The sequence below is a fragment of the Ursus arctos genome, unplaced genomic scaffold (assembly GCF_023065955.2).
Source record: "Ursus arctos isolate Adak ecotype North America unplaced genomic scaffold, UrsArc2.0 scaffold_31, whole genome shotgun sequence".
In the NCBI taxonomy this organism is placed as follows: domain Eukaryota; kingdom Metazoa; phylum Chordata; class Mammalia; order Carnivora; family Ursidae; genus Ursus; species Ursus arctos.
Genome location: NW_026622997.1, coordinates 33,165,563 through 33,188,368, shown reverse-complemented (window position 1 = coordinate 33,188,368; position 22,806 = coordinate 33,165,563). Strand labels below are relative to the sequence as shown.

The 22,806-nt window shown below is 39.9% G+C and overlaps 1 protein-coding gene and 1 long non-coding RNA gene across 8 annotated transcripts in view; one reads left to right on the top strand and one right to left on the bottom strand.

Annotated features, from left to right (window-relative positions):
* KIF6 (kinesin family member 6) overlaps positions 1-22,806 on the top strand; it is a 423,767-nt gene that overhangs the window by 137,090 nt on the left and 263,871 nt on the right. For 6 of the 7 annotated variants that reach the window (XM_044378327.3, XM_026482835.4, XM_057304795.1 and 3 more), the window contains 4 exons: positions 4,403-4,609; positions 13,562-13,705; positions 14,642-14,728; positions 21,188-21,291. In XM_044378327.3, coding sequence (XP_044234262.2) covers positions 4,403-4,609; positions 13,562-13,705; positions 14,642-14,728; positions 21,188-21,291 — 542 coding nt within the window. Of the gene's footprint in view, positions 1-4,402; positions 4,610-13,561; positions 13,706-14,641; positions 14,729-21,187; positions 21,292-22,806 lie in introns of those variants that run through there. The other variant, XM_057304798.1, reaches the window with a different exon arrangement.
* Positions 4,701-10,653, bottom strand: LOC130542205 (uncharacterized). Its single transcript, XR_008956580.1, has 3 exons — positions 10,513-10,653; positions 7,034-7,136; positions 4,701-5,821 (listed from the first exon to the last, which is right to left on the bottom strand). It is a non-coding gene; the product is annotated as an uncharacterized LOC130542205 (long non-coding RNA).

Sequence of the window (22,806 nt, the reverse complement as noted above, 5' to 3'; positions counted from 1 at the left end):
TGGAGCCTGCTTAAGGTTCTCTCTCTTCCTCTGCCATCCCCCACCCCCCACCATACCCTGCTCATGTGAGTTCTCTCTCTCTCTCTCTCTTAAAAAAAAAAAAAGTGCCAGAACAGTGTTTGATTATAGAAACCAAGGAAGGGCAGGGTGGGTGGAGAACTTCCAGAATGAGGGCATGGTTAGCATTCCTAGGTATTACCTAGAGGATCAGGATGCTCACCTCTGAGAACAGGCCACTTTCTTGATTTCCCATTTGCCTTTCTCTCATAATTCACTCTCATTTCACTTGTTTTGCTTTAGCTCTTGAACTAGATTCTAAATTCCTTGAGGGCAAGGTCTATGTCTCATTTTCCTTTTCGTCTTTGTGCTGCCTGATGCAGCGCTGTAGCCATAGACTGATATGAAATGTGAAAGCTCTCTGCATGTGGATGATTAATCATCACTAAAATTTTTCCAAAGACATAGGCTCTAGTGCCAAGAGCACATTTGTTTAAAATGTGTGCTTAAATTTGCATGAATCTGCCTAACTGGTGCCGTCTGTTCTTAGGCAGTTTCCGAAATGTTTTAATACAATTTTCCCTTTAAAAGGACAAACGTAGGGGCATGCTTATGAGACATAAAGAAACCCTTAAATAAGCACAGAGCAGACACCAGCACATCCAATCACACTTAAAATGGCTACACTTAAAGAATGTTTTCTGAGGTTTAAGAAAATTTTAGCTAAGAGGCCATCAACTACTACTTCATGCAGGAAATATTTATGAGAAGTTACAAAATTGTAGGCATGGACTCCGACAGCATATTACTGCATTTTAATTACAGACTCCAGAAATACAATTTAATTTGGAGTAAATCTCACATTCCTTTGAAATGGGTACGCTCTTCCATCATTTGCTAATGGCCACATCTTACTGCTGTTTCAGTACATCCACGTAGAAGCTGAGGACAGCTGTTGGGGACCGTCTCTGCGTTACTCATTTGTATCGATCGTCACTTTGACTTTTGTGGCAGTACTGTAGGATTTATTGTTGTGCGAATATAACAGTGAAATGAAACCCATGTTTAAGTTCTGCAAATAACTTCCAGTCACTTTCAAGACACCTCAACTTAGGTTCTAAATTTGAGTTTGCGGTTTTGCAGGCATGGTTATTTGCCGACCCACTCCAGCATGCAAAATCACACACTGGCCAAATCTGGGTATAGTTGTTGTGGCAACAAGTAACGGGTCACATTTTCAGTCTATTTAACTCACTGGCTACATCATCATCAAAACAATGCCAGTATTTTGACATCTGTGTATTTTGCTACTTGGTGTAAATCAACAATGGTGCATATGAAGAGCTCAGATTTACAGAAAGAAATTTCTGGTTAAGATAGCTAGTCCGTGTTACCCTATCTGAATACATGTGCAGCCATATGGAAATTCTTTCATTAAATCCCATTTTGCAGGGTGGAGAGCTGCACACATTTACTTATATGAGCATTCATTTGGAATATTTTTATTTTTTTTAAGATTTTATTTATTTATTTGACAGAGATAGAGACAGCCAGCGAGAGAGGGAACACAAGCAGAGGAGTGGGAGAGGAAGAAGCAGGCTCATAGTGGAAGAGCCTGATGTGGGGCTCGATCCCATAACGCCGGGATCACGCCCTGAGCCGAAGGCAGATGCTTAACCGCTGTGCCACCCAGGCGCCCCATTTGGAATATTTTTAAATATTTAAAAAATATATTTTTTATTTTTAGGTGTCAGAGTTTGCTTCTGATCATTTTAAATACATAGGATATTACAGATACAATTGAAGTCCTCTTGTTGGCCTTTTGCTTTGTATCCCTCACAAAGGCAACTATTATCATCAATTTGCTGTGTCCTTCCAGTCCATAGTTTTATACTTTAATGACCTAAGTTACAGAGCCATGAACAAATTTTTTAGATAACATTGCTTTTATGATTACCTAAATTCTCTTACAGATAACAATTTTGATCATCTAAGTTTATATCATTCTTTAACATGCTTTTTTTCTTCAGCATTTCAGAAATCCCATCTGTCAATCTATCCAAAAGGTGCTTCATTTTAACTTCTCTATAGTTTGAATTATCCCAGTTTATTCATCTTTTCCACCACAGATGTTCATTTAGGTTATACATCTTGCACCAATTTCTTTCTATCCCCAAACAGTGTTGCAGTGAATGTTCATATGTGTGTATATCATCCCCCTTTTCTCTCTCCTGGTGTTCTTTGTTCCAGATTTCTCTCCAGGAAATATACCTCATAGTCTGTGGCTGGGTTGTGGGTTACATGCATCTGCAACCTTACCACATATTGTCAGATTGTTCTAAAAAATGGGCTCTTAATTTATATTCTCACCAGTAGTATATAAAAGTTCCTATTTCCTTGTATCTTTACAAACCTTATCTCATTAGACTTTGTTTTTTAAAAATTTTGCCAGTCTGACGGATGTGAATTAAATAGTTTATCATTATAGCTCAAATTATTTGTCCTGATTATGTGTGAGTTTGAGCATGTTTTTTTCAAATACTTATTGACCATGTTCAGGTTTCCTCTTTATGGTTGCCTGTTCATATCCTTTGCTCATTTTTTTTTTTAGTTGTCTTTTTCTTTTTGACATGTGGGAGTTCTTTATTTCAAATAGTAATCTTTTGTCAGCTGTATGGATTGCAAATATCATCTCCCAGTCTTCTAACTTTGTGGTAGATTTTATCACCCAGAAGTCCTGCAATTTTGGATAATTTGGTCAAATACTTTCAGTCAATTCATTTTTGTGTTTGATGTCTTACCATAAATGATCCATTACTAGGGGCACCTGGGCAGCTCAGTCAGTTAAGTGGCTGACTTGTGATTTTGGCTCAGGTCATGCTCTCATGTGTCATGAAACAGAGCCCCATGTCAGTCTCCGTGCTTAGTGGGGAGTCTGCTTGAGATTCTCTTTCTCTCCTCTCCCCACACTCGTTCTTTCACTCTATCTCAAATAAATAAACAAATCTTTATATAAAAAAAAGATCTATTACTACCTTGGGTTGACTATGATATGCTTCTATATTTTCTTATATTAGTGTTAAAATTGTGTTATTTTACACATAAGTCCTTAATACATTCTGGAATTTATTTGTGTGTCTGGTGTGAATCAAAAAATTGATTTTTTTTTTAAGATGGAGAGCCAGTCATTGCGGTGCCGTTTGTTAATTAGTCCATCCTTTCTCCACAGCGGTGTGATGTCTCCTCTATCCTATACGGAGTGCCTAAATGGGCCCAGCATGTTTTACTGAGTGTGTTATCTGTTCCTGCAGTGACACCACACTGTTTTAATTACTGTGGCATTGTGATATACCCTGATGTATAGCAGGACACGTTCCCCTCTCTTGTTCTTCTTTCACAGAATTATTTTTGTTATTTTTTAATATTTGCTCTTCCATCTGTGTTTTAGAATCGATTTGTTTGTTCTGTTCCACAAATATAATGTGTGGTATTTTTATTTCAATTTCATTGACTATATAGGTTAATATAGAGAGATTAATATAGAGATGAATTTTTAATTTTCCCATCCCTGACATGGTATATTAATATCTAGGACACCTTTTCCTCAGGTTTCCTTTTTGTATCTTTTAATATCATTTCCCTACAAATCACACATTTTTATAAGATTAATCCCCTGTTATTTCATTGTCTTTGTGGCCATTATAAATAATATTATATTTCCTGATTAATGATTGGTGGGTTATTAGAACTTCCTTGATTTGGCATGTTGATCTTGCATCCAGCAACCTTGCTAAACTTCTTAGTTTTGAACAGTTTATAGATGCTCCTGCATTTTCTATGTAGACCACCATATTTTCTGTACATAATGATGTTTTAATTTCTTCTTTTCCTGTCACTATGACTTGTATTTCTTTTTCTTGTATTACATTGGCCGGGCCCCCCGTTCACTGTTGGGTAGTAGCAGTGATACTGGGCATCCTCGTCTGTGGGTTGTGTTTATTACAAGTGTGTAGTGAATTCCCCCGGTGCATGCATTTTTCACCTTTTTCCCCATGACATTCCCATTAAGCATTTGCAATATGGCTAACCAAGGTTAAAGTAGGGACTGTGGTCATGTAATGAAATTAAGTTATCATATTAGTAAGAGGACTGAAGCTTTGCTTCATTCGAACTCTTTCCTCATTTTCTGAATCAACCCATCCATATCTGTTGTCATTCATTCAAGAGACAGTATATTAAAAATAACTCACTTTAAGAGATCTCAGCTACAAAGTTTTTGTTGAGTTTGACTGCATTGGCTTCACTGGAAATGTCATACCATTAGAAACATAAATCTAAACTTTTTGATAGTCTGCAAAAATTCTCATTGTTCACATTAATTTTGTTTTGCAATTTCATTTCATAGACTCCAATGAACCAGGCTTCAACTCGTTCCCACTGCATTTTCACTATTCACTTATCAAGCAAGGAACCAGGATCTGCGACTGTCCGGCATGCCAAACTTCATTTGGTTGACCTGGCTGGTTCAGAGCGAGTTGCGAAGACTGGAGTAGGGGGCCAACTTCTAACAGAGGCCAAGTATATCAACTTGTCCCTACATTACTTAGAACAGGTAAAAATGGGCACAATGGGATGTAACTGTATCTACCATGTGTTGATAGAATTTGCATCAGGCACTCTGCTAGCACTGTTGTTTTGTTGTTTTCTTCTTTTATTTTGGTGAAATATACATAACATAAACTTTATCATTTCAATCATTTTTAAGCATACAATTCTGTCATTAAGTTCACAGTGTTGTGTAACCATCACCGCCATCTATTTCCAGAACTTTTTCATGATCCCAAACAGAAACTCTGTACTCATTAAACAATAATTTTCCATTTCCTTATGCTCCCAGTACCTGGTAACCTCTATTCTACTTTCTGTCTCTATGAACTTGCCTGTTCTAGATACTCTTATAAGTGGAATCATACAATATTTGTCCTTTTCGATCTGGTCTGTGTCACTTGGCACAACGTCTTCAAAGTCCATCCATGTTGTAGCATGTATTTGAATTTCATTCCTCTGTAAAGCTGAGTAATGTTTTATTATATGCACGTGCCATGTCTTGCTTATCCATTCATCCATCGATGAATGCTTAGGTTGTTACTACCTTTTGGCTATTGTGAATAATGCTGCTCTGAACATTGGTGTGGCTACTAGCATTTTGTATATACCGTTTCATTTAAACCTTACAACAGCCCTATATTGTTGGTATTAGTTATTCCCATCTTGCAGATTTTAAAACTCAGGTCTTCCTGAGGCTTTCCCAAGGTTACCAGCAAATGGTGAGATGAGGATTTGAATCTTGAATTTCTTGGCTCCAAAGCCTGTGTTTTCTCTCACTAGACCTTATTGTTTTTATTATAAAATTTGTAATGGGTGTGAGTATAGGTTATAAATGGCCTCCCATGGCCTGTCTTTTCAGGCTAGAAGATTAATTGTGGGAACATAATTTAGAGATGACTGATATCTTTTGAGCTTCTGGTGACTTCATCTAGCTGGTAATTGTGATCCTATGAAGTTTCTCTCTGCTGTAGCTTCCCCTCCCAACTCTTACCCCAAGTTTACTACAGTCTATCCCAGTGTGTGCTCTATTTTTGATTTCTGAATTCGACTCCAAGTGCAAAGAAAGCTCATCTGAATTTAGCTAAATAAATTTTCCAGAAAAAAAATCCTCATCCCTAAAACGAGCATATTGAATTAGATGATTTCTCAAGTTCTTTCAGCTCCATGGGTAAAGTGCTGTGAGTTGAATGTTAAAGATGGCAACTACTTCCAAATTCTAAGAAAAAAAAAAGAGAAGCATGATCAAAAACTTGGAATGAAGAAGCACGGAGTATATTGGCAAGGCAGAAGGACTTGCTAATGAGTGTTGGAGGCTAAAAGATTTGAAAAAACAAACAGAATACCCCCTCCTTTTCTTTTACTGCCTAATGAACCCTTTCGAGACTGATATTGTCCTGATGTTAAATGCTTTCTAATGGTCAAGTTGGCTGAGAAAGCAGATTGAAAGAAACCTAAGGGAGTGGTATCCGAACAAGGTGCATGCAGTTAGGCTCTGACTAAATGAACCCCAGTAAGGCAGCACCCAGAGATTTATGGCCTGCGTGGTGTTCAGATGATGTTAGTGTTTCTGACAAGAGTCAGCCTTCCCTAGCTCTTCCTTGCTCAAATATTACATAGTACTTTTGCTTAACAGAGCTTTTTACTTAGTAGAACACTTATAAAATACGGATAAGAAAACATAATGGATTGTATTCAAAGTGCTTTATTTCAAAGAAATATACCTAGTTGTTTCTGATGGTAGCACTGTCTGCTTTAATTCCCATTACGCCCATCTGTTCATACAAAATTATATTCATTAGTTAAATCAGAATTTCCACCAGTTGTTATCACTCAAGGAAAACACTCTGCCCCTAATCCTCTCTCTTCATTCTACACAACCTTTGCAAGCTGCTACTTCTCATTAAAACTCTTCCTCTCCCCCCACATCTCTTCTCTTCAAAATTCTTGTGACATCAGCCTCATGTGAGTAGTCTTGGTGGCTCTATGCATTTGATTTTCTATGTAATGAATTTATTTATTTAGCAAACATTTACAAGGAGCAGTAGTGTGCTGAGGACTGTGTCAGGCACTGGAGCATAGTGCTGAGCAGAGTAGAAACAGTCCTTGTGTCAAAGGTCTCAGGGGCCAGTGAGGGAGATGTGCATGGAATAAATAATCATTAAATACTTGGCTGCCATCCAGGTGAGTTATGCAGAGAAAGGCCAAGGGGTGAGGAGAGCTTGTAATAGGGGACCGGACTTTGGCTGAGGAGGGCAAAGGGAATGAAAGTTCTCTCAGGGCTGATATTAAACAGAGACTCAAAGAACATGTAGGAGGGAAGCAGGCAGGGCTGGGGTTCGAGCATGTCGGGCAGTGGGAACTGGGAGTCCATTAGCCCTTAGCTCCAGTCCAGGGGGCTCAATTCATCCAGGGCCACAGCAATACTCACGTGTCATTGACCCTTGGCTTTCTGAATGTCAGTTATCTGCTTCATGAGCACCCAGTGCATCACTCCAGCTGTTAACTGCTTACACTGATCTACACGTGTCTTCCTGGAGGTTATAGCATAAGGCAACAGAGAGAGAAGGAGGGGAAGATTAGCATGAGAGGGAGGGGGACATAAATATGGAAAACTGCAGGATATGACCATAGATACATGGGGTTGAATAAATCTAGGAGTTGTGGCAAGAGAGGAAGTAGGTGGGTAGTAGAGAAATTATGGAACTTCACACAGAAAGAGATAAGTGGGAGAGAACCAAGGAGTACAGGGGAATGAGAATAATAAAAAGAGGGGGTAAATACTATTAATGAAATAATAAAATTCAAGGACTTTTATGCCTAGGTTTTCTTTATGTAGGACTTGATTATGGGGCCAACAAGACCGGAAGTGTAACACACTTTAGTTTAACTCCATTCATTCATTCACTCACTCACTCACTCATTCATTCAACAAACCGTGATTAAGTGTCCATGAAGTGCTATGAGTTATATTAGACAATGGGGATAAATGGACGATTGAGAAATAGTCGGTACTATCATGTTATCCAGTGAAGGAGCAGAGCATATAAACAAAGCCTTACATACAGTCATAAATGCTGTAGTAGCAATTCAGGTAAATGTTTGTAATTGATTACATCCTCTCGATCTCAGTTTCAATATGTAGATGGAGATGTCCTAGGAAACAGACAATTTGGTAACCTCTCTTACATTTATTAGCCCACATTGGTTATAGAAATTCCATGCAGAACTGTCATTGCCCTTCTGGCCATCATAATGGACCTTACACCTGCTCGCAGGGTACAGTCTTTCTGAGTGGAATGCACCTTATTGTGCTTATAAGTAAATAAATTTCTGTTTGTCAGAGTATTGTTGGTTTTGGGATTTTCCTTGTGTATGCAGTACTCTTTCCAAAAAGTCGCCTCGAAAACATTTTAAGCCACAATAACAGGGTACATCTTGGCCCTAGAAATTAAGTCCATGGAAGAAAAGGAAGGGGACAGGCATACTTGTTCTAACCCATAAGCCTCACTCAATGCTCCTGGTGTGACCCTTCGTCTCTGTCAGCCCAAACATCAAGTCAGAAACCACTGAGAACAGAGTGTTTGCTCTCTGCCTTTACAGAAATCAGAATCGGGGTTGCCATCAGCCAGTTATCCACCATAAGTGGGACTTCTTCAGAGTTTCAGTTTCCACTTGGCTTCCACTGAATGTGTGTGTGCAGGAGAAAAACTAACGTTGCCAGTGCCAGTTGTAACCACTCCAAATCATTGTCAGTTTTCAGAGGATAATTTTCCATGTGCTTCTGAGCTCTTTAAAAGAAAATCTCTTTAATTCATTAAATAGTAAATCTGAGTTATTGATTTTAAGAATACTTTCTAGGTACTTGGAGATACTATTAAGTATAATGTGAGTTTCCACTCTTCATTGCTTAAAGAATGCCTTCAGGAACATTTTGTTGTATTTATACATGAAATCCCAAATGGGAGTCAACATTTAAAAAAAAAAATCCAGGTTGTATAACCATCGCCTTAGCCTGTGCTATTCAGATCATTTGGTTCCGGCCCAATTTAGAGAGCCCAAAGCAGCCCCATAAAAAATAATCCACTTTGCCTCTTTCCCAAATACCATCCATTTCTGGGTCACTGTGAAGATCTGTGTCTTCTTCAAGGGGTCTGTACTTATTCTGATATTCCCAGGCTCCTTTAGAGCTGAGAAGATGCCTGTTCAGAGCCCTCTGGTAGAGAAATGGCCCAGGACTGGCTTTATTTGGCTGTAACAGGTGTCCAGAGGGATCCTAAAGAACGCCTGGATACCCCTGCAAACGCGGAGTGCTTTTTGTTTTACTATCCCAGAAACAATCTCTATTCATCTTCAAAACATTTCTGTGAGATAGGCCGGTATTCTAATCCCACTTTTACAGGTGAGGAAACAGAGACTAATAAACTTAAAAGATCTACCTAAAATCGCACAAGTGGGGCAGCTAGATTCTGCCTCTAAGTCCTAGGTTCTTTCTTTTATTATTCACTGCTTTCATTTTTCCCATTTTTAAAGAGCATGCTTTCCAACCCATAATCGCACTTGGAATTTTAATTATTCTCTTGAACCATTTTAGAACCCTTTCTGGAAAGGGCATTGGAATTGCCTCTACAACATTCACTGCAAGAGTAGCAGCCAGGAGCCCATCCCAGCTCCAGGAGTAGACTCTGACTAGTCTAAGCCAGTTGGAGCCTTGGCTATAGTGATTGGTTCGGAGATGGGCCCATGATCCAAGTTGGTCCCTAGGGAAGCTTGGGATGTATGTTTAATGATTAGAGAACTTTCTCACATCAGTTATAAATAAGGACATTTGGCAGCCATCCCATGGCCATGAAGAGAGGCAGACTTCTACAGCATAGAAGGTAGAGCAGAGATATTGGCAAAAACTAAATCCTTGGTGGTAGCACTGACCTTTTGGGTTATGTGTAACCTTAAACCCTTCCTATTATAGTTACGTGGGCCAATAAATTTCCCTTATAATTAAATCCAGTTTGGGTTACATTTTCTGTTACTGCAACCAATAGCAAATTAACTAACCCCATTGAATTTAATATCAACAGGAAGTTTAATAAGCATATTCTCCTTTATGTCATCTAAGTTGTCATAAAGCTGTTGAATAGAAGAAATATTAATATTGTTTCCTGGAGCAGGAAAAAATAGTGACATTTGTTTTATGAAAGAATTTCAGAGTACTTAGAACACTGTCAGATACTTAATTATGATTCATAAGCAGTAATGCCACCCTCTGCACACATCTGTCAGACCAACCCCTGTTTGATCTGGTGTTTGGTATTTGGGTCTGCCTTGATTGTTAGAGATATTTCATTTGTCCTCTTGGCTCTGAAGGTCTGGAGTTCTGCTCAGGAGCCCCTGCTACCACCTTGCCACTCAGATTTGGGTCTGCCAGTTTCCCCACTTCCTTTCCAATTACATCAAAACTTAGTTCCGCCAAATCTCATTCCACACTATTGACCCTCGTGCTGTCTTCCTAGGTGAAGCTAATTAATCTGCTCATTTATTTATTCATTTATTTCACATAAAGGTGTCAAACACATGTTGTATTAGTCAGATTTCTTAATCATAAACTGGAAAACCTACTGTAGCTAATTTAAGCAACATAGAGTTTATTAAACATAAAGAACCTCAAGAAAAGTTAGAAAACTGGGCCTGGATACTACCCAGCCCGGAGCAGAGCAAACAGGAGACACATCTAACCATACCACTGAACTGCTCTACGAAATACTACCGTTATTCCCCCTTGGCACCCAGGACAATAAGTCCTGGATTCCAGAAAGTTCCTGCAGCTACCTCAAAGGAATCAGAGGCCTTTGCCACCACACTCTCCTATAAACGTGACCTTCCTCTTGGTGGCCATCACCTCTCATCACTCACCTCTCAGCCCCACACATGTCCTTTTGATGGAGCTAGGTCTCACGTAGAACGTTGAGTTGTAAGAGAGACTAGGAAGTGTAGCTTCATAGTAAGTGAAACTAGAATGGGGGCTATCCTGAGAACTGAGTATGTAGTTTCTGCCCCATGGACTGTGGGCCAGATACTGCTCTAGGCAGTGGGGTAGAACTGTGAATGAGAGAAACAAAGTCCCTGGCCTAATGAAGCTGAACGCCAAGTGAGGAAGCAGATTAAAAAAAAAAAAAAAAAAAAAAAAGTGGGGCGCCTGGGTGGCACAGCGGTTAAGCATCTGCCTTCGGCTCAGGGTGTGATCCCGGCGTTAGGGGATCGAGCCCCACATCAGGCTCCTCTGCTATGAGCCTGCTTCTTCCTCTCCCACTCCCCCTGCTTGTGTTCCCTCTCTCGCTGGCTGTCTCTGTCGAATAAATGAATAAAATCTTTAAAAAAAAAAAAGTAAATAAATGAATATAATTTCAAATAATGATAATAACAGCAAGAAAAATTAAATAGATTAATAGCCTGGATATAGGTGCATTATTTTTGACAAGGTGTTCAGTGAAAGCCCTTGTGAGGAGACAAGATTTGAGCTAAGATTTGAATGATGTGAAACAGGAAGCTATATGAAAATCTGGGCAACGTTCTAGGTAAAAGAACAACAAATTCAAAGGTGATGACGTGGAGACAACCTTGGTATGGTGGAGCAACAGCAAGGCCAATGTGGGCTATGAAAGCACAACAGAAGTTGAGGACAGATCGGAAGACAGGGACCAGATCATGCAGGAGTTGGGTTATTATGGTGTTTCAGGAAGCTATAAGAAGGTTGTAAGCAGGCAAGTGACTTGATATAACCTATATTTTATAAAGATTTCTATGTGGAGAGTAGACCAAGGGTGAGGGGCTGTGTGGCAGGCAAAAAGAGAAACAGGGGCTGAGTCAAAGCCTTGTGTAGTTGTCCAAGGAAGGAATGATGGACGCTTGACCTGGAGTGGTGACAGAAGAAGTGGGAAAAGTGGTCCTATTGTGGGCATGTCTTTTAGGTAAAACTCATAGAAATTGCTGACGGATTAGATGTCGGAAATGAGGGGAAATAAGGATGATGCCCAGGGTTTTGGCCTGAGCCACTAGGTGGATGGTGGTGCCATCAATAATGATGGGTAAAGCCCAGAAAAGAATCAGATTCATGGGGAGAGGGGAGAGAAGGTCAAGAATAGACATCCAAGTGTAGATTTAGGGTTGCCACAGAGACAGCACCTCAAGGAACGTATGGAAGCTGATGATATCAACTGGGGAGATGTCAGGATATATATGTATTTAATGCCAGGGGATTGGATGAGATTCCATAGGGAGAGAGTGTAGATAAGAAAGAGAAGAGGATCACAGACTGAGCCCTGGAGCACTCCAGTGCTTAAAATTGAGGAAGAAGGAAAGGGAGCATTCGTTAACTAGTGTTTGAGGAAAGATGAAAACCAGGAAAGTGTGGAGTCTTGGTTACCAATGAATAAAGTGTGTCTAAAAGGAGGCAGTGAGTACCTGTGTTGAATGCTTACTCAACTCAGAAGTCTAATAAGATGGCAATAAATGCTCTAGGTACAGTGGGGGTTTCTGATGACCTTGGCAAGAGCCAAGTTGGGCATGAAGGACGGGAATGATCCAGGTGAGAGAGAGAAATTGATGTGGAAGAGAAGGGATAATTGTAGGAGCGAGGTAAGTGAGAGGAGAAGAGGGAGAGAGCTGGCCTTAGAGTGAGCAGTTTGGTAACACAAGGAATGGCAGAGTGTGGGGGGCATTTAATGATAGGACAGGACACGGTTCTGGTCAGGCTGCTCCCTTTTAATGGAAGGGTGTGTGATCATCAGCTAAGACTAAAGGCGGGGAGAGGAGGCTGGGTGGAGGTCTGAAACAAAGGGGTAAGATGTGAAGGCCTCATTTCTGCGAGTGGAGAAGTAATTTTTGAGAGAAATTATCACAGGATATCTGGTTTGTGATAAGATCTCTGGTCATGAATTTAATGCAGGACCAGTGGTATTATGTGCTTTTGCCCCAGACAGCCTTCAAAAACAATCTTGTTTATAAACCAAGGGAGTAGAAGAAGTTCTGATGGTGGGGGTTACACACCTGAGAGGAGGGAAGGTTAGAACAATGGTAGGTGTTAGCAGAGGTATTTTCAGGCGTCAGGGCCTTGTGATGCCCCTGAAGTCACCTCTTGCAGGTGCCTTATTCCTGATGCTTAGGGTGGACATCCTAGCACTGGGCTCATCTTCCCAGGAAAACCCTGAACCCCTGGTGGCTCCCTCTGGGGACAACTCCACGGCAGCCTTCCATCCAGCTAGTACCTTCCTGTTAACTGAAGAGTAAGATGAACAAGCCTTAGCTGTACCAACAAACTTCCCCATCACTTAGAAGGGTAGCAAACATGTATACAGCACGGGGCTAGGTACTCCTCAAAGTAATCTGTGCATTTTAATTCTTAATCATCCCAACTCCCTATGAGGTAGATGTTATCGTTTCTCTGTTTTACAGTCGAGGACACTGAAGCAGAGATGTTGAGTGACATGCCTTAGTAGGGCTAGAATTTGGACCTGGACAGTGTGGTACCAGATTCTTGGGTCCCCACCACTCACCCCTGCTGTCTCTCACAGTTCTTATTTACTGCTCTGCCTCTTCTACATTGAAGATGGGTCATAGAGAGCAATTTTGGTAGGATTTTAAAACTCTGGCATGATTTACTCTTGAGTTTTAAATGAATTTTCCAGTGGTTGAAGACAGGATAATAATGTATCCTACTCTATGCTAAGTTATATCATCTGTCCAAAAATCACGGCATTCACGGTACTATGTTTCTGCTGTTTACACCCCTCCATCTCCACCATTATTGCACCAAATCGTGTTAAGGTATTCTGAGCCCAAGTTTTAGATGTCACCGTGCATTCGGTTATGACCTGTTTGAATTCTCCCTGCAGTCGCAGTTTAGCTGAACATCAGATGTGCTTCTCTGCTAATTGAATGCCATTACTTTTTTCCCGCACCACAGGTGATCATTGCTCTTTCCGAAAAACACCGTGCACACATTCCCTACAGGAACTCCATGATGACCAGTGTCCTAAGAGACAGTTTGGGAGGGAACTGCATGACGACCATGATCGCAACACTCTCTTTAGAGAAAAGGAATATCGACGTATGTTGGTTCTTTCTGGACATCTCAGTCTGAATTTCTGTTGCTAGTTTATGAGATGGTGTTGAGCATCCTGGGTGGGTTTCCATCTTTTCAGCTGGGTTAGGGTATGCTTTGAGATGTAAACACCCTGCAGAGTTCACAGCTTTGGCCGGTTTGCCAACATTATAATTACCCCATCTGAAAATGGACTTCACACAGCCCAGGATGGTGGGAAGAAAGCTCAGACACAAATTTTGGGGAGCCTGCTGCTGGATTAGTTATCTCGGCCAGAGGGAATGAGAGAGGAGACCCATTAGCTTTTCTTCTGTTTAGCTCCTGATTACTAAGATACCCTGGAGGCATCTCTAGGGTGTGTCCCTAGACCTGTCACTGAGCGCATCACACAGGATTGCTGTCACGGGCTGGCTACTGATTGGCTTTCCTGGATTTCTATAGACTCAGCTTCATGTTTTATGCATTACAGTCTAATGTTTGGGATCCAGACTTTCTCCAGAAGAGGAAAACAGGAAGTGGCAGGGTGTCTTCCAAAACAAGGCCACCCCGAAGTGCATTCTGAGATGCCTTGCAAAGCCTCTTTCTGGCCTGTTACAAATGTTTATTTTGTAGTCATTCAGGTTTGTGGGTTATAATAGTATCTGCTGTGATTATGATTTATATATGTGGCTCTGGTTTCATAGATCAGTAGTTGAAAAATACATACAGTTGCCAGGTAGGACCTCACGATCTCCCATATGTTTGGCAGGGATCATTTTATTAAGCCAAAATAAAATTTTAAGAAAACTGATGTTCTAGAGCAAAGCTTCCTAATTTGGAGGTATGTTCCCTCATTGTGTTTCATACACATCACTCTTTAGATGTGCTTCTTTCTTCTGTGAACAAAAATTAAGGGTTATCGCTCTAAGCCATAACATTTTAAGGAGTTGTTTTGCTTTCTAGGAGTCAATATCTACCTGCAGATTTGCACAAAGAGTGGCGCTCATAAAGAACGAAGCTGTTCTTAATGAAGAAATCGATCCCAGATTGGTAAGCAACTTTGAACTTACTAGGTTGGAAGAAAAATCAAAGCGGATCGAACATTAGTGAAACTCGAGGGGCATGTCCTCCGTACCAGGCAAATGTATTAATTTATTTAATTCTCAAAACAAGCTTATGAGTAGATGTCATCTCCATCTCCTCTTTACAGATGACAAAACTGAGGCACAGAAATGTTAATTAACTTGTTGAGAGTCACAGCCCCCATAAGTGGCAGAGTCAGGATTCAGGTGCAGATGGTCTGATGTAAGGGCCTGCCACCTGCAGCGCCATCAGTCCGCTCCTGAGATGTGCAGTAGGTTCCGAGGATGCATGTGACATGGTCATGGGCAGTTATATTTACATGCAGGTGGTAGCTTTTCAGAAAACATCAGTTTAAGTTTCTAGAGATAATTATAATAGACCATCTTCTACAAAAGCTAACAGAGAAAAAGAAGTTCTAATGGTTATTAAGTAGAACTGTATTTTGTGCAACTATCCTGTTACTTTGGAGAATGAAAAAAAATCATTAGGGCGCCTGGATGGCTCAGTCAGTTAAGCGTCCCAACTCTTCATTTCAGCTCAGGTCATGATTTCAGGGTCATGGGATCGAGCCCTGTGTTGGGCTCTGTGCTCAGTAGGGAGTCTGCTTGAGATTCTCTATCTCCCTCTCCCTCTGCCCTTCCCCCTGCTCCCTTGCTCTGTCTCTCTCTCAAAATAAATAAATAAATCTCTAAAAAAATTAATCATTGGTGCTTTTTTAAAGCAAAAATATTTGCAAGTTCCATGATTCAGATCCTTGTTTTAAATGCAGATGTTTTCTCTCTATTTTGTTAGTCTTCTCTAAATGAAATACAACATGGAATCAACTTATGCCAACATTGAAAATGTAGAAATAAAATATTTCAATTTTGTACATTCCGAAATTAAGATTATATTACTTTTCATATCATTCAGCTTTTAAAATTTTCTCTAGAACATAGGCTGGTGTAGGCTTAGCAGTACACATTATAAAAAGGGTGTGAAATCTCACCAACAGTGCTTCGTTTGTAAATTCCTCAAATTCAAAATTATAATAATAATAATAACCTTCTTAAATTCACTGTTACTCATATTAATTATTTCCTTCTGATTGTTTGCCCTGTCTCCCTGAAATCATTGCCCTGAAGTATAGAGATAAAGGACAAAAGGACAAAAATTAGTGCATAATTGGAGGAAAATGAACATATCAAATGCTGGAGGGGTTTTTTTCTTTAAATTTAGCTAGAGAGACTTTGAAGGTACATGAGGAATGTGAAGAAAGGTGAACGTTGTCATGTGTTTCATGTAGGGCTGCGAGAAATGTAAAGAAGAGAGAAACCTGAATCAAAGCTGGCAGCTGTTAATTGAACAAATATTGAGGTCTTCCTTGTTAATTTTAGCCATTGTGACTGTTATGAGGTGGTATCCCATTGTGGTTTTGATTTATATTTCCCTGATGCCAGGTGATGCTGAGCATTTTTTCATTTGTCTGTTGGCCATTTGTGTGTCTTCTTTGGAGAAATGTCTGTTCATGTCTTCTGCCCGTTTCTTGACTGGATTATTTGTTTTCTGGGTGTTGAGTCTGATAAGTTCTTTATAGATCTTGGATACTAGCCCTTTATCTGATATAGCATTTGCAAATATCTTCTCCCATTCTGTAGGTTGCCTTTTAGCTTTGTTAACTGTTTCCTTTGCTGTGCAGAAGAAATCTTTTTTTTATAATAATATTTTTTATTATGTTAGTCACCATACAGTACATCCCTAGTTTATGATGTAAAGTTCCATGATTCATTACTTATGTATAACACCCAGTGCACCATGCAATACGTGCCCTCCTTACTACCCATCACCAGCCTATCCCATCCCCCCCCCAAGTCCTCAGTTTGTTTCCCAGAGTCCATAGTCTCTCATGGTTCATTCCCCCGTCTGTTTACCCCCTTTCTTCTTCCCTTTCTTCTCCTATCAATCTTCTACTTCTTATGTTCCATAAATGAGTGAAACCATATGATAATTGTCTTTCTCTGATGGACTTATCTCGCTTAGCATTATCTCCTCCAGTCCCGTCCATGTTGCAGCAAATGTTGAGAAATCGTTCTTTTTGATGGCTGAGTAATAGTCCATTGTATATATGGACCACATCTTCTTAATCCAGTCATCTGTCGAAGGGCATCTCGGCTCCTTCCACAATTTAGCTATTGTGGACAATGCTGCTATGAACATTGGGGTGCATATGGCTCTTCCCTTCACTATGTCTGTATCTTTGGGGTAAATACCCAGTAGTGCAATGGCTGGGTCATAGGGTAGCTCAATTTTTAACTTTTTAAGGGACCTCCACTGTTTTCCAGAGTGGGTGTACCAACTTGCACTCCCACCAACAATGTAGGAGGGATCCCCTTTCTCCACATCCTCTCCAGCAATTGTTGTTTCTTGCCTTGTCAATTTTTGCCATTCTAACTGGCATAAGGTGGTATCTTAGTGTGGTTTTTATTTGAATTTCCCTGATGGCTAATGATTTTGAACATTTTTTCATGTGTCTGTTAGCCATTTGTATGTCATCATTGGAAAAGTGTCTGTTCATATCTTCTGCCCATTTTATGATTTGTTTATTTGTTTCTCGCGTTTTGAGTTGGAGAAGTTCTTTGTAGATCTTGGATACCAGTCTTTTATCTGTAGCATCATTTGCAAATATATTCTCCCATTTCGTGGGCTGCCTCTTAGTTTTTTTTTTTTTTTTTTTAAAGATTTTATTTATTTGACAGAGATAGAGACAGCCAGCGAGAGAGGGAACACAAGCAGGGGGAGTGGGAGAGGAAGAAGCAGGCTCCTAGTGGAGGAGCCTGATGTGGGGCTCGATCCCGTAACGCCGGGATCACGCCCTGAGCCGAAGGCAGACGCTTAACCACTGTGCCACCCAGGCGCCCCTGCCTCTTAGTTTTTTTGACTGTTTCCTTGGCTGTGCAGAAGCTTTTTATCTTGATGAAGTCCCACAAGTTCATTTTTTTCTTTTTTTTCTCTTGCCTTTGGAGATGTGTCATGAAAAAAGTTGCTGTGGCCAATGTCAAAGAGGTTACAGCCTATGTTCTCCTCTAGGATTTTGATGGATTCCTGTCTCACATCAAGGTCTTTCATCCATTTGGAGTTTATCTTTGTGTATGGTGTGAGAGAGTGGTCAAGTTTCATTCTTTTGCATGCAGCTGTCCAATTTTCCCAGCACCATTTATTGAAGAGACTGTCTTTTTTCCACTGGATGTTTTTTCCTGCTTTGTCAAAGATTAGTTGCCTAAAGATCCAAGGGTCCATTTCTGGGTTCTCTATTCTGTTCCATTGGTCTATGTGTCTGTTTTTGTGCCAGTACCATGCTGTCTTTGTGATCACAGCTTTGTAGTATAGCCTGAAATCCGGCAACATGATGCCCCCAGCTTTGTTTTTCCTTTTGAACATTTCCTTGGCGATTTGAGGGCTTTTCTGGTTCCACACAAATTTAAGGGCTGTTTGTTCCAGTTCTTTGAAAAATGTCATTGGTATTTTGATTGGGATGGCATTGAAAGTGTAGATTGCTCTGGGTAGCATGGACATTTTAGCTATGTTTATTCTTCCTATCCATGAGCATGGAATATTTTTCCATCTTTTTGTGTCTTTTTCAATGTCTTTCAAGAGCGATTTGTAGTTTCTGGAATATAGATCCTTTACGTCTTTGGTTAAGTTAATCCCGAGATAACGTATGATTTTTGGTGCTATTGTAAATGGAATGGATTCACATTTTGAAGGTGAAATATTAGAAGGAATAAGATAAGAATGAATGTCTGAAGCATTATACCTGGATGTCCTAGCTAGGACAGAGACAATTAAAAAACAAAAGAGAGTATGAGGATTTGAAAGGAAGGAAACATCTGTTATCACTTACAAACAATTTGATTGCTTATATAGAACATCTAAGAATATTTAATGATAAACAGAACCAAAACAATGTTCAGAAAATTATCTGGTACATAATCCATACATAAAAATTAGTTGCCTTCCTATAAATCAAAAGCTAACAATTAAAAAATATAATTTTACAAAAATTTCATCAAAATAATAGCAACAAAAACTTTAACATTTTAATGGAAAAAATCTAAACATATATTTATAGAGAACATGATAAATCTTTATTGAAAGGAATCAGTGGAAAGCTGTACTATGTTCATGGATGAGATGATTCAACATCACTTATTTGATAAGTCTTACCAAATGACCCTTTTTTAAAAAAGATTTTATTTATTTTTTTGAGATAGAGCAAGAGTGAGAGAGAGAGCACACAAGCAGAGGGAGCAGCAGAGGGAGAGGAAGAAGCAGACTCCCTACTGAGCAGGGAACCTGATGTGGGGCTCCATCCCAAGACCCTGGGATCATGACCTGAGCCAAAGGCAGACACTTAACCGACTAAGCCACCCAAGTACCCTCTAAATCACGCTTTTAATCAAATTTATTTCCAGTTAAAAATTGAGGAGGACCTTCGGTGGAATTTTACAAGATGTGCCTCAAACTCATACAAAAGAACAAATGACCAAGAATAGCCATATCTATTTTGGAAAAGAATAAAATGGAAGGGGCTTGTTCTATCTAGATATCAAAATTTTGTAAGATATAATAATTAAAATAGCATAGTATTGCTGCATGTATAGTCAAGTACTTCAATGTTTTTAACCAACCAAGGTATGTGTTTTCTCCCAATCTATGCCATGTTTTTCTTTTTTTAAAGATTTTATTTATTTATTTGTCAGAGAGAGACAGAGCACAAGCAGGGGGAGTGGCAGGCAGAGGGAGAAGCACGCTCCCTGCTGAGCAAGGAGCCCAGTATGGGACTTGATCAACCAGGACCCTGGGACCATGACCTGAGCCAAAGGCAGACACTTAACCAACACGTTTCTATATATTATGTGTATTATATACATACATGTTATATAACAGAATTATAATAGCAAATCTTCCATATAAAAAATAAAATTAGATCCATATCTCATGCTTTATACAAAACAAAAGCCTAAATTTGAAAAGCAAAGCTTTAAAACTTTTACAAGAACATGTAAGAAAATATTCTTACGGTTTTAGGTAAAACAGATTTTAAGAAGACACAAAAATACAACTTATAATGGAAGAGGTCGATAATAAAATTACATTGAAATTTAAAACCTTCACTTAACGGAAAGAACAGCACAAAAAGCGGGACGCCTGGGTGGCTCAGTTGGTTAAGGGTCTGCCTTCGGCTCAGGTCATGATCCCAGATCGAGCCCTACGTTGGGTTCTCTGCTCGGCAGGGAGCCTGCTTCTCCCTCTGCCTGCCGCTCCCCCTGCTTGTACTCTGTCTCTCTTTGATAAATAAATTTTTAAAAAATGAAGAACATGGCATAGATTGGGAGAAAACATGTACCTTGCATAAAACTAACAAAGGATTCATATATAAAGAAGCGTGCAGATCAATAAGGAAGAGAAAAACAACTCAATTGAAACATGAGCACAAATATGAATAAGTAATTTACAGAAAAGGAAACCCGAACAGCCAATATACATATGCAAAGATGATCAATGTCCCTGATAATCAGAAAATGCAGATTAGAAAGAGGTACCATTTTACACTTCCTGGACTGGCAAAATTAAAACGTCTGGCAATACTACACATGTGGTGAAGGAAACGTGGGGAAACAGGCATTCATATATATGGCTAATGCAGAATCTAAGTTCATACAACTACTCTGAAGAGCAGTCTAACAGTATGTACTGAAGGGAGGGTGCACTTACTCTAGAAGCACGCAGTTTAATTTCTAAGTGCACCCCCATAGCGAAACTCACGTATGTGCCCAGAAATTTACAGTGTGCACAGCAACACTGTCTATAACAGCAAAAGTAAAAATCCTAAATGTCCATCGACAGGAGACATGGATAAATTGTGATATATTCCTTTACTGGAATAGTATGTATCCATGAAAATTAATGAACGAGAGCCACATGAAGCAGTGTAAATAATAAAAAACATAACGTTAGGAAGAAAGAAACAAGTTACCATTCCATGTAGTGTGGCAACATTTACATAGAGTTTAAAGCATGCAAAATGATACCATCTATTATTTATAATAACATCCATACAGATGGAGGAAACATAGGAAAACATGCAGGGAAATCTCCCCCATTGAATGCACTACAGTGATCACCAATTCCTATTCCCTGTTAGGAATTAGGAGCTCCTGTTACATAAGCACTGTTTTATTTGTTAAAATGAATTCTAGAATGATTTTGACAAAACGTTAAGATTTAACAAAGGCTGGTGGTAGGTACAGGGGTGGCTTCCATATCATTCTCTGTAGGTTTTTGTATCCTCAAAATTGTTTGTAATTTTTAAAGATATATGTTCTCCGTCACCAAGTTCCCTTTAATGAGGAGTTGACATTTATTCTCCTGCCTTGCCATTTGTAGTTGATTATACGCCTACAAAAAGAAATTCAGGAACTGAAGGATGAACTGGCCGTTGTCACCGGGGAGCAGAGAACAGAGGCGCTCACAGACGCAGAGCTCCTTCAGTAAGCCTGCAGACTTGTTTCTGTGTCTTTAACAGTGAAAGTTTGTGCTAACTTCTTTGTTGGCCCTGATGTTATGAATTCACCTCAAAGCATGCAGGTCTCCTGAGACCGTCTGAAATTGCATTTAGGCGCCAGTTAAGAGTGGCAGCTTTCCACGAAAAGCTGGATAAGGCTGGCAGTGTTTTTGCCGCCTCAGCTTTGAGGGAGTAAAGAACAGAGCCTATAAAGGATGGGAATATCCTTCTCATGCCAGCTGAAGAGAAGGGATTGTATAATAGTCATGCAATTTTAAAACATACACACCAAACACTCGTAAGCTGCGGATCTCAGATCTGAAAGGAATTCAAGAAATGTCCTTTGTATTAAAAAGCATCTTGCTGCAAGCACCAATTTATCCCTATGCCAATGTAGCTCTCTCCTTTAATAAATAGATGGCCCATATATTATAGTTCAAACACTGGAAATGGGAATGAAAGCAGGGATTCAGGACTTTTCTACCAGCGGCGGCATCTTTCAGGGCCTTTTCTATCTGCAGCCATGTGGCATATCGGGGGCACGATGTGGCTCTCATTCTCTCTCTGATCATGAGCCACAGTGGTGGGCTTTCTTGTTCTTTCTGTGCAGTTCACGAAGCATTTGTGGAGTGATAATAATGGGCTGGGCTTAGAAGGCAGCGATATTCTCAATTTCCGAATGAGAAATAGAGCTATACGAGATTTTTCTAAGGCTTTAGTATCATTTCACCTAATCCTCTCCCAACAGAGCAAATGGTTAGTAATAGAGATGATGAAAGTATTTTCTTTAAACTGTTTCATGGCTGTGCCCGAAGGTAGGTCTAAAGCTTGAGGAGCCTTAAGCAAGGTTTCTGCTATGATCAAAGCTTTCACTCCTCTAGGATACCGTTTCGTAATTCTAGAACACTGTGTTTAATAATAGGAGAGGCTCCTAAGGCTTTCCTTGCGAATTCGCCTTGTGGCATATATGTAATTAAAGTGAAATATATTGCCAAAAGTCACATTTTGAAGAATTCCCTGTCCCTCCTTGAAATAACTTGGGATAGCTTAGATACGGAGAAACTTCTCCAAATTGAGTATTCCTTCCCTCTGATGCTCCCTTTCCCTCAAAGAAATGAATGACCAATTATTATCTTTGAAGATGTCTTTTCAGAATTTGATCTCCAAGTCAGGGTTCAGCCAGGAAAACAAAACCAAGGAGTTTAACATAGGAAATCAGTTGTAAGGAGGTGGTATTGCAGAAAATAGACAGCACCCCAGATGTCAGGAAGAGCAGGGGGCCTTACACCCTCTGGGACTGGAGAGAGGATGGGAGAAGCTTATGTTACTGAAGTCTAAACTTAGAGCTGACGAGAGGAGCTAGCCCATGATGAGTGTTGGGGCCACCGAAGAGCCACAGGTGTTGTCAGAGGCGTCTTCTTGGCAGGGAGTCCGAGATTCATTCTCACACCACTTCCAGTCTTCCACCCGTACAGCCCATTGGCTAAACTGGCCCAGAAAC